Consider the following 16,342-nt stretch of genomic DNA (forward strand, 5'->3'; position numbering starts at 1 on the left):
TCTACTTTGTGCATGACACAAGTAATTTTTCCAACAATTGTATACAGACAGATTATTTCACTTATTATTCACTGTATCACAATTCCAGTGCGTCAGAAGTTTACATACACTAAGTTAACTGTGCCTTTAAACAGATTGGAAAATTCCAGAAAATGATGTCATGGCTTTAGAAGCTTCTGATAGGCTAATTGACATCATGGGGAGGAATTTCCAAATGCCTGAAGGTACCACTTTCATCTGTACAAACAATAGTACGCAAGTATTAACACCATGGGACCACGCAGCCATCATACCGCTCAGGAAGGAGACGCTTTCTGTCTCCTAGAGATGAACATACTTTGGTGCGAAAAGTGCAAATCAATCCCAGAACAACAGCAAAGAACCTTGTGAAGCTGCTGGAGGAAACAGGTACAAATATATCTATAGCCACAGTAAAATGAGTCCTATATCGACATAACCTGAATGGCCGCTCAGCAAGGAAGCAGCCACTGTTCCAAAACTGCCATAAAAAAGCCAGACTATGGTTTACAACTGCACATGGGGACAAAGATCATACTTTTTGGAGAAATGTCCTCTGGTCTGATGAAATAAAATGGAACTGGTTGGCCATAATGACCATCATTATGTTTGGAGGAAAAAGGGGGAGGCTTGCAAGCCTAAGAACACCATCCCAACCGTGAAGCACGGGGGTGGCAGCATCATGTTGTGGGGGTGCTTTGTTGCAGGAGGGACTGGTGCATTTCACAAAATAGATGGCATCATGAGGGAGGAAAATTATGTGGATATATTGAAGCAACATCTCAAGACATCAGTAATGAAGATAAAGCTTGGTCGCAAATGGGTCTTCCAAATGGACAATGACCCCAAGCATACTTCCAAAGTTGTGGCAAAATGGCATAAGAACAACAAAGTCAAGGTATTGGAGTGGCCATCACAAAGCCCTGACCTCAATCCTATAGAGAATTTGTGGGCAGAACTGAAAAAGCATGTGCGAGCAAGTAGGCCTACAAACCTGACTTAGTTACATCAGCTCTGTCAGGAGGAATGGGCCAAAATTCACCCAACGTATTGTGGAAAGCTTGTGGAAGGCTACCCAAAACATTTGACCAAAGTTAATCAATTTAAAGGCAATGCAACCAAATACTAATTGAGTGTATGTAAACTTCTGACCCACTGGGAATGTGACAAAATAAATAAAAGATTAAATAAATCATTATCTCTACTATTATTCTGACATGTCACATTCTTAAAATATTGTGGTGATCTTAACTGACCTAAGACAGGGATTTTTTACTAGGATTAATTGTCAGGAATTGTGAGAACTGAGTTTAAATGTAGATGGCTAAGGTGGACGTAAACTTCCGACTTCAACTGTATCTCTTAGATATAGAACAGACACGTCAGAACAAACTTCCTTAAGATTTTTTGGGGGGACTATCTGTTGTTCCATGTAGGGAATCTGTTTTTCAATGCATTTTTATGGGCTTGTAAGGCCAAGGACAAATTTTCATGTAATAATATTGCTTTTTTTCACTCAAAAAGGCAACAGTTCTGAACTGGGTTTAATATTTTTTATTTTTTTAAAATAATTTTAATTTGGTTATTTTTCTTTTAAACATCCATTGGTTGAAAGCTCATTGCTCAGTTATCAAGGTCAACATCCCTGTCGTGTTCACATTTCTCTCAAGTAAATGTTGTAGGTAGAGTGCCTTTTTGTCTCACCCATCTACACATAATATCCCATAATGACAAAGTGAAATCATGTTTTTCAGAATTGTTGCTAATTTATTGAAAATGAAATACAGAAATATCACATTCACCTAAGCATTCACACATCTTAGAATCATCTTTGGCAGCGGTTACAGCATTGCACACCTGGATTGTATTTGCCCAATATTTGCCCATTGTTATTATTTTAAAATGTATCCAAGTCAAATTGGTTGTTGATCATTGCTAGACAACCATTTTCAAATCTTGCCATAGATTTTCAAAACTGTATTTCGTCCACTCAGGAACATTCACTGTCTTCTTGGGAAGCAACTCCGGAGTAGATTTGGCCTTGTGTTTTAGGTTATTGTCCTGCTGAAAGGTGAATTCATATCCCAATGTCTGGTGTATAAGCAGACTTATCCAGGTTATCCTCTAGGATTTTGCCTGTGCTTAGCTCCATTCCGTTTCTTTTTTATCCTGACAAACTCATCACTCCTGAAAGATTACAAGCATACCCATAACATGATGCAGCCACCACTATGTTTGAAAATAAACTCATACTGCAAAAAATGTGGCAAAGCAATTATGCTTGGGGAAAATCCAATACAACACATTACTGAGTACCACTCTCCATAATGCCTTGTTGCAAACAGGATGCATGTTTTGGAAATGTTTATTCTGTACAGGCTTCCTTCTTTTCACTCTGTATGGTGGAGTAACTCCAATGTTGTTGACCCATCATCAATTTCCCCCTATCACAGCCATTAAACTCTGTAACTGTTTTAAAGTCACCATTGGTGAAATTCCTGAGCGTTTTATTTCCTCTCCGGCAACTGAGTTAGGCAGGACACCTGTATCTTTCTAGTGACTGGGTGTATTGAGACACCATCCAAAGTGTACTTAATAACCATATTCAACGGGATATTCAATATCTGCTTCCCCTATCTACCAATAGGTGCCCTTCTTTGCAAGTCATTGGAAAACCTCCCTGGTCTCTGTGGTTGAATCTGTGTTTGAAATTCACTCCTCGACTGAGGGACCTTGCAGATAATTCTATGTGTGGAGTACAGAGATGAGGTAGTGAATAAAAAATAATGTTGAACACTATTATTGCACAGAGAGTGAGACCATGCAACATTTTATATTTGAATGGTTAAGCAAATCTGTACTCCTGAACTTACTTAGGCTTGCAATAACAAAGGGGTTGAATGCTTATTGACTCAAAACATTTTGGCTTAAAAAAAAATGTGTAAACATTTCTAAAAGCAGAATTCCACTTTGACGTTATGGGGTATTGTGTGTAGACAAGTGACAAAAAAATGTTTTGCATCTGAAAACATGAGCAATTTTAGGAAAATTGGCCAAAGATTTGCCACAACTGTTTGCCAGAAGCCTGTTTTTTTCATTAAGGGTTCACAGCTAGAAAAAGCAGTAATTTAACAATTAACCAGAAAACATTTAACAAGAGACCAGAAAACCTTCCCAAAACCCATTCGACTCCTTAGCCATGGCTCAGACCAGAAAGCCTTCCCAAAACCCATTCGACTCCTTAGCCATGGCTCAGACCAGAAAGCCTTCCCAAAACCCATTCGACTCCTTAGCCATGGCTCAGACCAGAAAGCCTTCCCAAAACCCATTCGACTCCTTAGCCATGGCTCAGACCAGAAAGCCTTCCCAAAACCCATTCGACTCCTTAGCCATGGCTCAGACCAGAAAGCCTTCCCAAAACCCATTCGACTCCTTAGCCATGGCTCAGACCAGAAAGCCTTCCCAAAACCCATTCGACTCCTTAGCCATGGCTCACTAATTCCATCTCGCTCTTTCTAAAATCTTTCCACTGGTTAAAATTAGACTGCTCTACACTGTATGAATAATTACTTTTTATTCTAGTGGCATATCAGGGTCAGTAAATCTATAACACATTTTAATAAGCTGTGCCAGACATCACCCCCCCCACCACCACACAGACACACACAAACCCAACGTGCACACACACGCCATACCACACACACGACACAATAAGATGTGCAATAGTGAACTAAGATATATCAACCTATTGTCTGTGATGTCTTGCCAGGTATTCAGACAGCCTATAGATAAACACAACCGCCAAATTCCCAACTCAGGCTGCCCCGCCACTAGTCTCCTCTGATGTGTCCAATTACATGATGCATCATCGTAATTAAATACCTATTAACTCAGTTCAAGACTAACTGCGAGCGACTGGAATTACGTTTACATGTTGCAACATATACAAATAAGTGTATCATATATTGCATATATATATATATATATATATATATATGCAATAAGTGTAACAGATCATGCAGAATAAAAATGTCTGATGGTGGACTGAAATGGATATTAATTTTACTATACGATTGAGCTGCTGAAAGGCAGATGAAAACGTGGTGTGTTTTATCAACTCTATAGAATGTCAAGAATTATAGAGCTGTAAAAACCATTAGAGCCCAGGTCCAGCATCTTAGATATTACATTCGAAGCAAACCCTTTATGATGGAGTGAATGATAAGTATAGTATGTCTTAGAGCTATTAACTTATAATGGTTAGACATGAGTCATGTGAAATAAATTGTGATCCTACAGTTTAGGTTGCAAGGATGTACTGAGATGAATGCAGCTTTTCAAGAGCGAAGTTCTGTTATTTTGATGGGAAGACATTGCCCTCTAGTGGTGACAGTGTGTGAATAAATGCCATTTCGTTGCGCTTGAATATCTAATAAAGGATCAGTAGATTCCATATGCATGTCTGATTAAAGCAGCGAAAAGAGAAAAACTAATTATGAGCAAATGATGAACCCACCATCATATGAAGAATATAATCAAGGGGAAATGTGTTTTCACATTGTGCTGCTATTTAGTGATGCTGTTATTACTTGCTTAATTTCACATTGAGGTACTGTAGGCCTAACTACAGCATGATTCATGTAATGGATCTATATAAATGGAAGTAAATGGGTAGAACTATAAGAATAATACAAAATGGTTTAAGACTTTATAGTCTGGTGATACATTACCTGCTCTAAATGTGTCACTTTTCCATCCATTCTCCCCTCGGTTGACCTTTTTTCAGGGACGATGCAAAACTCTGCTGCCGTTGGCAACCCTGGGAGCACTGACACTAGAAGCTGCTCTCCACTGATCCCTGTGACCTTCAATTAAAAAGTAATGAAAAATAAAAAATACATCTGGCATCTCAGTTTCTCCTATATTTTCATTACGTTATGTCAAATAGCACTACACTGGACTTAACTATGGAAAAGGCTAAATGCACCAGCTTTTTTTGTTTTTTTAAAGATGTCATTTGACTAAGTACCAGTCACTGGCAAGAGATAATGCACAAATCAGCCCAAACATGCAAGTTCATTTTGACAGTCTTTAGTAAAGAGCAGGCCTTTTTAAGTGCATTTGTGCTGTAAAACCCTGTCAGTTTCCTGGTATAAAACATGGTCATAGCTGACAAGACAGAAAGCCAGTGTGTGGTGTATATATAGCTCAGCAGCCAGGCCTTTTATGTAACCCAATGTGCTTCTTAACATCCTGAAAGAGACAATGGAGGAGACTGGAAACACTTTACCTTAAATGGTACACTCTACCTGCTATTTACATTAAGCCAAATGCTTATAGGGACATAACCTGATTTGTGGCACAAATCACAATCAATTCGTGCATATATGTACAAAATGCATTTTAGCAAATTTTGTGCATTTTTGTGCGTTTTTCTGGCTTAATTCGTGCGAAAAGACACAAATTTAACCAGTAGGCTACACACAAGCCTTTTCAACAACCATATAGACACGATAGTTTATATTTAATTTTTGTTCTTAAACTCGATGTAGGATCAGGCAAAATCCCTTGAGTTGCGCACCTTATGCAGGTTTGGTCCTCGGTTGGTTGCCATGTGTCCATATCGAGTGGTGTGGTCGTGATGTCTAGGTCCGCTTGTCAATGGATGTGGAAAGCATAGTGCAACCTAGGAGTTTGGTTTCTAGATTTGAGTCGGTTGATCCACTTCCATCTCTGACACGTGGAAACCGGAGGGGGGAAGGGAGGGGGTGCACTCCACACATATGCGCATAGGCCGGAGGGGTCTGGGCGCGGCCGGCCAAAGTTGTGGGCCCCATGGTTGCCCACTTGTAGATTGACCCATTGGTTGGGTTAAAGAGTCGTCTGTCCATAGGGTGGGGGTTAGGGTTAGGTCCAGTTGGAGTTAGGGTTAGGTATAGTTAGTAGAATGGTTAAGGTTAGGGTTAAGGTTAGGGTAAGGTATAGTTAGTAGAATGGTTAAGGTTAGGGTTAGGTATAGTTAGTAGAATGGTTAAGGTTAGGGTTAAGGTTAGGGTAAGGTAAGGTATAGTTAGTAGAATGGTTAAGGTTAGGGTTAGGTATAGTTAGTAGAATGGTTAAGGTTAGGGTTAAGGTTAGGGTAAGGTATAGTCGCGTATATGGTTGTTGCAAAGGCTTGTGTGCCTACTAGTTAAATTCTTGTCTTTTCGCACGAATTAAGTAGCACATAAATTAGTGTATTTTCGAACGAATTGAACCACACAAAAATGCACAAAAACGCACGAAATCTGCTGAAATACATTTTGTACATATATGCGCAAATTGGATGTGAGGCTGGGCTGGTACAGGAGAACTCACTTGGACCATGGAGTCCTTGACCACTCTACTGATGTCCTGCCTCCATTCAGGCACACCAGGATTGAAGGCCTCCAGATTAGAGGAGAAGGCTAAAACGTGTGACTTGAAATGTTCTACAGGAAAATACAAGACACATATTTAATGGCGATAGATGCTAGATAATAAGAGAGAAACTGTTAATAGATCAGAAGAGGTTATAAATGATTAAACGTTAAACATCTAAATGATCAAATCACCTTCTATTGGTCGCATCACAGTCAGTATTTTATATCACAGAACATTTACCACCTGAATGTTAGAAACATATAACACCTCTGTAATTTAGAGATGAGTCATTTCAAATACCTTACCATAGACAGCAACAGTTATTTTGTCTTGAAGGACGGTGTTACCAACTGACACTTGCACGGTGACAGTATGGGTTCCCTCCTTTGAGAAGGTGAAGGACATTCCTCCCACTAAAGTCATAACAGGCTAACACACATACAAAAGACAGAGTGATAGAGTTTGACAGAGAGAGAGAGAGAGAGAGAGAGAGAGAGAGAGAGAGAGAGAGAGAGAATGTCACAAACTAAAGGTGGGTTTGTCCGTACAATTCACAATATTGCAATTAATATAGCAAATGAGGTAAGTAAAGTTCTGTAAATCTGTAAAGTTTTAAGATATAGTGGAATACTTCACTGACCTCAGTGTGGTTGTTGAACCACCAGTAGTAGGTGACTGATCCAACGTAACGTGGCTTCAGGACTGTTGATAGATTCACTGCTTCATTCCTAACAACCACCGAGGGAGCTGAAAGCTGCACTTGCTCAAGTAGACCTACAATAAAATCAAATAGATGTGTTTCCTTTCACGGAAGTGTATTCCTTTCCTACTGCAGATACATCATTAACAGAGTTTTCTTTACGGGTAGAAATGTTGCAAAGAGTACCTGTAATTCTAAAGTAAATGAATTATATCAGTCATTCATGTGCTGTTTCACTTACAGGTAACATGTAGATATAGTAAGACTCTCTCAGAGCCAAGGCTGTTGAGTGCCGTGGCAGCCACTCGGTAAATGCCCACTTTACTGTATATATGTTTGATTCCATCCTCTATGGAGCTGATGTTAGCGTAGGATATGGCCGTCCCGTCTCCAAAGTCCAATGTTATACTTGTTGTGGAGCCATCACTCTACCAATGGAAACATGTTTATGATTAGATTTTTTTAAATGGCCACAGTGTGCATGTTTAACACAATTTAAATACATATATTCATATATTTATTTATATATCCTACACATATTCTGCATGTAGAAATACATTGTTATATGTGACAACTGTTATATGACAATGGCTACAAGTGTTTGACAACAACAATCTAGGCTCTACGAATCAACAAAATGTACAACATGATGCACTGCAGCTCATCTCAATCCATTGGTTGACGATTGAGAGTCAACCAATGTATATGTAAATGTATACTATAGGGCTACAAATACATAACATGCCCATTCATACCACAAAATGAGTGCCTTTTGGATCCCTTTGATATTTCAAGTACAAATATTGAATTTTAACAGCCTGTTATATTAAATGAAGTGCCTTTTAATATAGACCACATGGAAAATTTAATCAATCTGATTTATTCAGCATTTTGACATGTGCACCCTCTGTGACTGTCTCTTTGGTTAGGTCAGGGTGTGACCGGGGTAGGCAATCTATGTGTTCTATTTCTTTGTTGGCCAGGTATGGTTCCCAATCAGCGGCAGCTGTCTATCGTTGTCTCCGATTGGGGATCATACTTAGGCAGCCTGTTTTCAACCTTAGTTTGTGGGATCTTGATTTTTGTTAGTTGCTGTATAGCCTGCATAACTTTACGTTCGTGTTGTATTTTTGTATTTTTTTTTTGGTGTTCATTTTAAATAAAAGTAAGATGTTCGCCTACCAAGCTGCGCCTTGGTCTAATTCATCTTTCGACGAGTGTAACAGTGACTTCTTGTAAGATTTAACCCACTTACCCCAACATTTCTCAAAGTTGTCTCCATAATTGTAAACCCCTAGTTCATTTAATGTGATTGGTGATTACTTTTAACGTAGAAAAAAACTACCTGTTCATAATTTTAAGGTTGACCCTGTTACGTGAACTGAACTCTCGTTTTAATATGGAATTATTTAAATGATTCATTTTTTTAAATATAAAACAAAAAACAAAGACGGAACATTTTAAAGTCCAAGCAGGTGAGCTGGTCCTACTCTTTTTTTGCCATTTTCTCATGTTTTGTGGTGGAAAACTGAGTGGGTCGAGCATAACACATCAACCCTGTTACCCATTTGTATTTATTAAGGATGTCCAGCAACACTAAGGCAGTTATATAAAATAAAAAAATATTACATGGCATTTCATGTCTTATAACTTTTCACAACACATTAAGTGTGCTTCCTCAGGCGACAACTCTACTATCACATACTGTATCTACAATACAAAATCCATGTGTACATGCGTGTCTTGTCATGTGTATGTTTGTCTGTGCACATAGATTGACAGACTAGAAATGTTTAGCAATTTTTTGGGGTGAAGCTTGCATTCAATTTCCCTCCCTGTTGCACACAACAAGCTTCTGTACCCCTGTCAAAAGAGGATTTATGGCTGATAAGACCAAATCGTCAACCCTGTTACTTTACTTGGCACTTGCTATTGTCTTTTTTTATTAACCTCTTGAAATGGCAAAACATGTTTGTTATCTAAGTTGAATATGTGCTCTTTATGACAGATTATTATTTTAAAAATGTATCACCAAGTTACGCTACTCAAAAGGCACCCAATTGGTGGAACGACCCAGCACATGCTTTCAATAAGATGTCTAAAGAAATATTCCAGACATTACCTCTTCCAGAAACACCAGGAAGGTGACGTTGTCCCCCATGGTGGCCGTAAGTGTCCCCTCACTGGTGACCAGCTGCAGACCTCTCGGGGCCTGGCGGGGACACCTCTGGCTCCTAGGGCTATACTTCCCCAGGGATTCCGCAGTGCAGTTATTGGATAGAGCCTTACGGTATCTGCAACATATACACATACAGACATAAATATCTAGACAGCCCATACTCTATCTTAAATACATATGAAGAAATAAAACAAAAGAATATACTGTCAACTTTGCTGAAGGGATCTCTAATACTGTACGTTATTCTGAGTGCATTTCTGACTAGTTAAGCAGTACATAATGTTTAAATGAAGATTTGCCATACCCAGTAGTGTTGAGGAAGCTGTCCCCAGTGGTGCAGTCTGTGGACACGGAGGATGGAACAAACCAAAAGACTGGGGTGCATCCTCCATCACTCTGCCTCTCAAAGCCATAATCACTATTTGGGGTGGGAGAGAGAAATCAATAGGCTACAAGTCTTGAGATCAGTAATAAGCATTAAGTATAGAAAGTGGATGTCTGTTTTTAAGGTTTATTAGTAACATTTTCAGACTGTAAAATAAAAATAGACAGATTTGAATGTACTTGATTTTTAATACCAATCATTACATGGTTTGATAGTATTTTGTTTGGTGTGTTCGACATCAAAATAACCATAAGAAGACAAAAAACATCTAAATATGTTTAATATTGTTTACTGGCTTTGGAGCTCTGTAAGAAAATGTTATGTAAACAGATATCATATAAACTTGATTAATTGATTGATTGACGGATGTCAGTGAACCTTTCAAAGTATTTAAAAAAAAGTTTTATTATTTTTGTGTTATTATTTATTACAAAAACACAAGTAAGGGGTAACATTAAAGTATTAGAGCATGAAGGACAAACAATACAGCATCAATACACTATCAAACATGTATCAGTCTTTCCACAACAGAGCCATCCTTGTGTGTGAGGGTGCGTGTGCATGATAGTGATATAAAATATATGTCATAGTTCCCTTTTTCATGATCACAATCTTGTGAAACCCGAACCCTCCACAGTTCCCCAATAGCTGTCCCTCAACCATTCGAGACCCCTCCCACAGTCCCCCCGGAAGAAAAAAAAAAAAAGAAAAAATACAATTAATTCCATTCCCCACCACCAAGAAACCCCCCAATGCACCAACATCCAAGAGAATGAACTAAAGAGAAAAAAGGAAAAGACAGAAGAAAACAATGCAAAATTTAAAAAAATAATAACAATACATTTAAAACAAAGGACATCAAGGACAACTGAAATCATAACAGCAGTGCCTACTTTATATGTTTGTGTGCAGGTCTGGCACGATTACATGTATGTGTGTGTTCTTGTATGTGTTTATTTGAATGAGAGTGTGTGTATATGTATGTATACAAACACCTGCATGGCATCAGCCTCAGGCAAACCTGCATTAGTTGTAAAAACACTGCCTCTTAGTGTCATTCAAATGTACTTTTATTGTTTCATGTTGACTTTTTTTTACCATCATTCTCTCTCTCACACAGCAACTCCACTCCCACTTGTCTCCAATTCCACATACCAACCATCAGCTTCCCTCAGCCCATCCCATCTATCTCTGTTGGCCACCCACTTCGTGTTTCTATGCAACACACATCTTTCAACTATGCTACGATGTTTAAAGTACAATTTCAATCTATCTAATCGAATAGAATCTACAGATTGCGAGTTGAAGATAAATACTTTTACTAAGACTATTAGTATATTAGTAATTGACTGACCCGGTCTCTCCAGATCTCCTAACAGTACTATTTCTAGGGTCAATTTTAGATCAATGCTATGCATTTTCAGCCATTCCTGAACCTGAGACCAGAAACAGGCTACCCGAGGGCATTACCAAAATAAATGGTCTATTGATTCTGTATCCTCACAACAAAATCTGCAGAGCTTCGATGATTTTATGCTCCAAATATTCAACATGTTGTTGGTGGCAAGAATTCTATATAATAATTTTAGCTTAAAAGCACGATGTCTTGAATCTTGCGTTGTTTTATATACCAACTCATACACCCTGTACCATGGAATCGGTACATCAAAAATCTCTTCCCAACTATTTTGCAATCTGTATGGCACAGTTGTCAACATCCTGGTCCTCAAATGAAACTGGTATACTTTCCTATTTATGCTATTTTTATTCCTCCGCCAGTTTTGATCCTTTATATTGGGCAGACAGACCAGTTACCTACCTCCTCCCACTGCCACCCGCCTCCTCCATTTTTGGGTTAATGCTGTCAATTGGTTGTGCTCTTGGATTGAGCAGACCTTCCCGTACAATTCTGATAAGTCCATGAAGGACATAACTCTACCATTACAATTTACAATGTAATTTAAGAACAAAATACCCTTTTCAAACATCTTTCCCATAAATACAGGTATTTTATCAACCAGCACATTTGAGTTCAGCCATAATATTTGTTGTAATATTTGTTCTATCTTTTCAGGGGGATGAAATTGAAATTGTAGTCAGCTCAGCAAGGCTTGTTTGAAAAATATAGATACTTTGAAAAAATTATTATTTTCGATTTGGCAATCTGCACAAAGGCAAAAAGGCAATTTTTATGTTAGCTGGAATCAAAAGTTTGGTTCCAGTAAACAAATTACAGCATCGGTGACACACACACACACACACACACACACACACACACACACACACACACAAACCAAATACATATTCAAATACTCAAGCAAACGTAGGGTTGCAAAACGTATTCCGCCTATGTTCCGTCTATGGCAATCTAAGGTAACTTTGGTAATTTATACTTGAATAACTTAAAAATATATATATTATTCATATATAGTATAAATGTTTTATGTGTTTTAGTGGATAGACCATATGGTTCAAGAGAAAATAGGCCTAATTATGAAGGCATCTAATCAACAATGGCTTAACAATGACAATGACATTATTTTCCATGTACTTTTTTCACAACTGCCAACAGTTTGGCCCCAACACATTTATAACAAAGACATAGTAAAATAAATAAGTGTGTAAAATATAAATATATATATTTCATGCTGAAACCCTAATATTAAACACCAATTGAATTCACTAAGTTGATGGTTTAATATTAAGGATAATGTTTTACATGTTTAAAAAATCTTATTTTATTTATTTTATTTTGTTTATTTTACATGTGATAAAGCCAAAAAGAGATAATCTGAAGTACCCAAAAAGGACATTAGATGTCATGTGATAAAATTTAACAACAAAATAATAAAGTCACCAAAATTCTGGTAGTTTACTAGTAAATATACCAGTAATATAAAATGTATCCAATCAAATCAAATGTTATTTGTCACATGCTTCATAAACAACAGGTGTAGACTACCAGTGGAATGTTTACTTACAATGCAGAGATAATAGAAAAATAGTAACACGAGTAATAAATACACAATGCATAACAATAACTTCTCTATATAAACAGAGTACCAGTCGATATGCAGTGGTACGAGGTAATTGAGGGAAATATGTACATATGTACATGCAGACCACTTCGCTTTGTTCACATTTTGTTACATTACATCTTCATCAATCTACACACAATACCCAATAATGACAAAGCAACATTTTTTTTTAAATGTTTGAACATGTACAAAAAAATATATACTAAATACCTTATTTACATAAGTATTCAGACCCTTTGCTATGAGACTCGAAATTTAACTCAGGTGCATCCTGGTTGCATTGATCATCCTTGAGATGTTTTTACAACTTGATTGGAGGCCACCTGTGGTAAATTCAATTGATTGAACATGACTTGGAAAGACACCTGTCTATGTAAGATCCCACAGTTGACAGTGTCAGAGCAAAACCAAGCCATGAGGTCAAAGGAATTGTCTGTTGAGCTCTGAGACAGGATTGTGTTGAGGCACAGATCTGGGGAAGGGTACCAAAACATTTCTGCAGCATTGAAGGTCCCCAAGAACACAGTGGACTCCAAAGCAAACAGCCAAGACAATGCAGGAGTGGCTTCGGGACAAGTCTCTGAATGTCTTTGAGTTGCCCAGCCAGAGCCTGGACTGAACCTGATCGAACATCTCTGGAGAGACCTGAAAATAGCTGTGCAGCTACGCTACACATCCAACCTGACAGAGCATGAGAGGCTCTGCAGAGAAGAATGGGAGAAACTCCCCAAATACAGGTCTGCCAAGCTTGTAGTGTCATATCCAAGAAGACTCGAGGCTGTAATCGCTGCCAAAGGTGCTTCAACAAAGTACTGAGTAAAGGGTCTGAATACTTATGTAAATGTGATATTTCAGTTTTAAAAATGTTATACATTTGCAAAATTGTCTAAAAATCTGTTTTTGCTTTGTCATCGTAGGGTTTTATGTGTAGAGTGATGGAGGAAAGAAAACAATTGAATCAATTTTAGAATAAGGCTGTAACGTAACAAAATGTGGATGAAGTCAAGCTTATGAAACTATGGGTTTGCACAACCGAAGAAATTCTGCACAAACTGTCAGAAACCCCTTCAGGAAGCTCATCTGCATGCTCGTCGTCGTCAACAGGGTCTTGGCCTGACTGCAGTTCGTCATCATAACCGAGTAAAGTGGGCAAATGCACAACTTTGATGGTCACTGGCACGCTGGAGAAATGTGCTCTTAACAGATGTATCCCAGTTTCAACTGTACCGGTTAGATGGCAGACAGCGGTGTATGGCGTTTTGTGGGTGTGCGGTTTGCTGATTTCAACATTGTGGACAGAGTGCCCCATGGTGGCGATTGGGTTATGGTATGGGCAGGCGTTAAGCTAAAGACAAAGAGTACAATTGCATTTTATCGATGGCAATTTGAATGCACAGAGATACCGTGATGAGATCCTGAGGCCCACTGTCATTCCATTCATCCGCCTCCATCAACTCATGTTAATGCACGGTCCTATGTCGCAAGGATCTGTACACAGTTCCCGGAAGCTGATAATGTCCCAGTTCTTCCATGGTCTGCATACATGTTTGGTATGCTCTGGATCGAGTGTTCCCTTTCCCGCCAATATCCAGCAACTTCACACAGCCATTGAAGAGGAGTGGGACAACATTCCACAGGCCACAATCAACAGCCAGATCAACTCTATGCGAAGGAGATGTGTCGCGCTGCATGAGGCAAGTGGTGGTCACACCAGATACTGACTGGTTTTCTGATCCACGCCCCTACTTGTTTTAAAGGTATCTGTAACCGATGCTTGCCTGTATTCCCAGTCATGTGAACTCCATAGACTTGGGCCAAATTAATTCATATAAATTAACTGATATCCTGAACTGTAACTCAGTCAAATCTTTGACACTTCTGCATGTTGCGTTTATATTTTTCTTCAGTCCATATGTTTGAACTAGTTTTCATTTGGAAGGCAAGATAAAGCGTTGTTATCAAAAGCAATCACGTTTGCATGTGAAAACACATTCCCACTTATTACAACACGTGCTAATTACATTACTTTTGATTTGAGCCGACTCCGTCATCGGCTTTGAACGGGGCATCTGGCTCACGCTTGGAAGGCAGCCCAGTTCCAAACCAAATGCAAGCAAAACATGCCTAACAGGGTGCCAGGGACAGATGAATCAAACCCCCTCAATGAAGGGAAGCGAAGTGGGAGGAGGGGCGATTTGCATGTGGAATTGGCAAAAGGGGACATGATTTGTTTACATAATTGTAATCCATTCCCAACCTTCCTTTACTCGTTGTGATGCACTGAGGTTGCAATCTCTTTTTTAGACCAGACTGAGTTTATGACCAAAATGATCCTATTTAAAACTTTGTAGTAAATTTTGACACTCAAATAAGTGTTTTTGACTTATATCATAGGCCATTTTCAAAAGGATTAGCTGCTTTTTAAGGGCAGTCACTCTTTAAGGCACATGAACGTTCATGTTCAAGAAAGCCTTTCTAATAAAAAATAAAAAATACATTTTCGAACAGCCCTACTGTGAAGTAGGAATTAGTGTCAAACGCCTGATCCTGTAACCACTCACATTTATGTTAACCAACTCGTCCAATGTGAGATAGGCACCATTCTGAACCCACTGTCGAGTTTGGAGACACAGAAGCCTCCAGTGCCTTCGCACTGTCTATCTACACACTGGTAAACATGCTTAGAACCCTTGAGGGGCAGAACGGCTACAGGCTCAGATGTACTGTGGTTCCTCCTTTAAAAGTTGAGTGTACACCGCGGGAGTTAGAGATACCTAGCGTCACAGTGTCATTACTCCAGATCACCACAAGGGGTAGTTAGAGCTCTCATTATGCATTTGGGTCCCAAGGTCTTTATATAACCAATCATATCGAGTGGTTCCAATGACGACTTTTATGCGTGCCACCCGTCCCTGGAGCTTTCTTCAACAAAGATGGCTGACAAAACATTACGGGGAAGCAGATGTAAGTAGTTATAACGTCATAACGAGTCAAGCTAAACATTTACAATTGAGAGGAATATGTTAATGTGGATTGTGCACATTTTTTGTCATAACGTTAATTTACGAAAATCGCAATTTAGCAAGTTAACTGACTAGCTAACATTAGTCAGCTAGCTAGCTGGTGTTATGATATGAGTACAGTATGACATTGTAATTCGTGTTGTTTAATGTTTTAGGGACTCCTGAGAAAACCAGGCTGTCGTCTTGGGAAACCGTGGATGTAAAGAATCTAGCTAGATTAAGCATTTACTGCAAATTGAATGTACAATTGTGTATGCTTGCCTTGCCGTGCAATGCAGCTGAAGTAACATAGCTAGCTATTTACTTGCTTATTGTGTAGTGAAGGATAAAAATATTGTGCCAAGGATGCAAGTCCTATAAACATGTACTGCAGTTATTACCATGTATGAGATCCCCCCCATATTGTAGCCTGTACATTGAATATATTCACTGATCATGTACTCTTCCTTGGCCAATAAAGGTGTGGTTCAGATATGACTCTATGAGACATTCTTTTTCAGTCATATCCAATACCAGGTGTATCAATCTCCATTCTTTGAATGATGCTGTGTCTGCATGTACAGTATGTATTACAATTATACACTTCAAAAGTGTTTA

General features: G+C 38.7%; 1 protein-coding gene across 1 annotated transcript in view; it reads right to left on the reverse strand.

Annotated features, from left to right (window-relative positions):
- LOC112254612 (VPS10 domain-containing receptor SorCS1-like) overlaps positions 1-16,342 on the reverse strand; it is a 91,493-nt gene that overhangs the window by 14,892 nt on the left and 60,259 nt on the right. Inside the window, exons 17-23 of the mRNA XM_024427332.2 lie at positions 9,604-9,717; positions 9,243-9,414; positions 7,362-7,548; positions 7,061-7,194; positions 6,726-6,849; positions 6,376-6,488; positions 4,749-4,883 (exon numbers count right to left, since the gene is read on the reverse strand). Of these exons, the coding sequence (XP_024283100.1) occupies positions 4,749-4,883; positions 6,376-6,488; positions 6,726-6,849; positions 7,061-7,194; positions 7,362-7,548; positions 9,243-9,414; positions 9,604-9,717 (979 nt within the window). The remainder of the gene's footprint in view (positions 1-4,748; positions 4,884-6,375; positions 6,489-6,725; positions 6,850-7,060; positions 7,195-7,361; positions 7,549-9,242; positions 9,415-9,603; positions 9,718-16,342) is intronic.

This window comes from Oncorhynchus tshawytscha, linkage group LG01 (assembly GCF_018296145.1).
Source record: "Oncorhynchus tshawytscha isolate Ot180627B linkage group LG01, Otsh_v2.0, whole genome shotgun sequence".
Taxonomy (NCBI): Eukaryota; Metazoa; Chordata; class Actinopteri; order Salmoniformes; family Salmonidae; genus Oncorhynchus; species Oncorhynchus tshawytscha.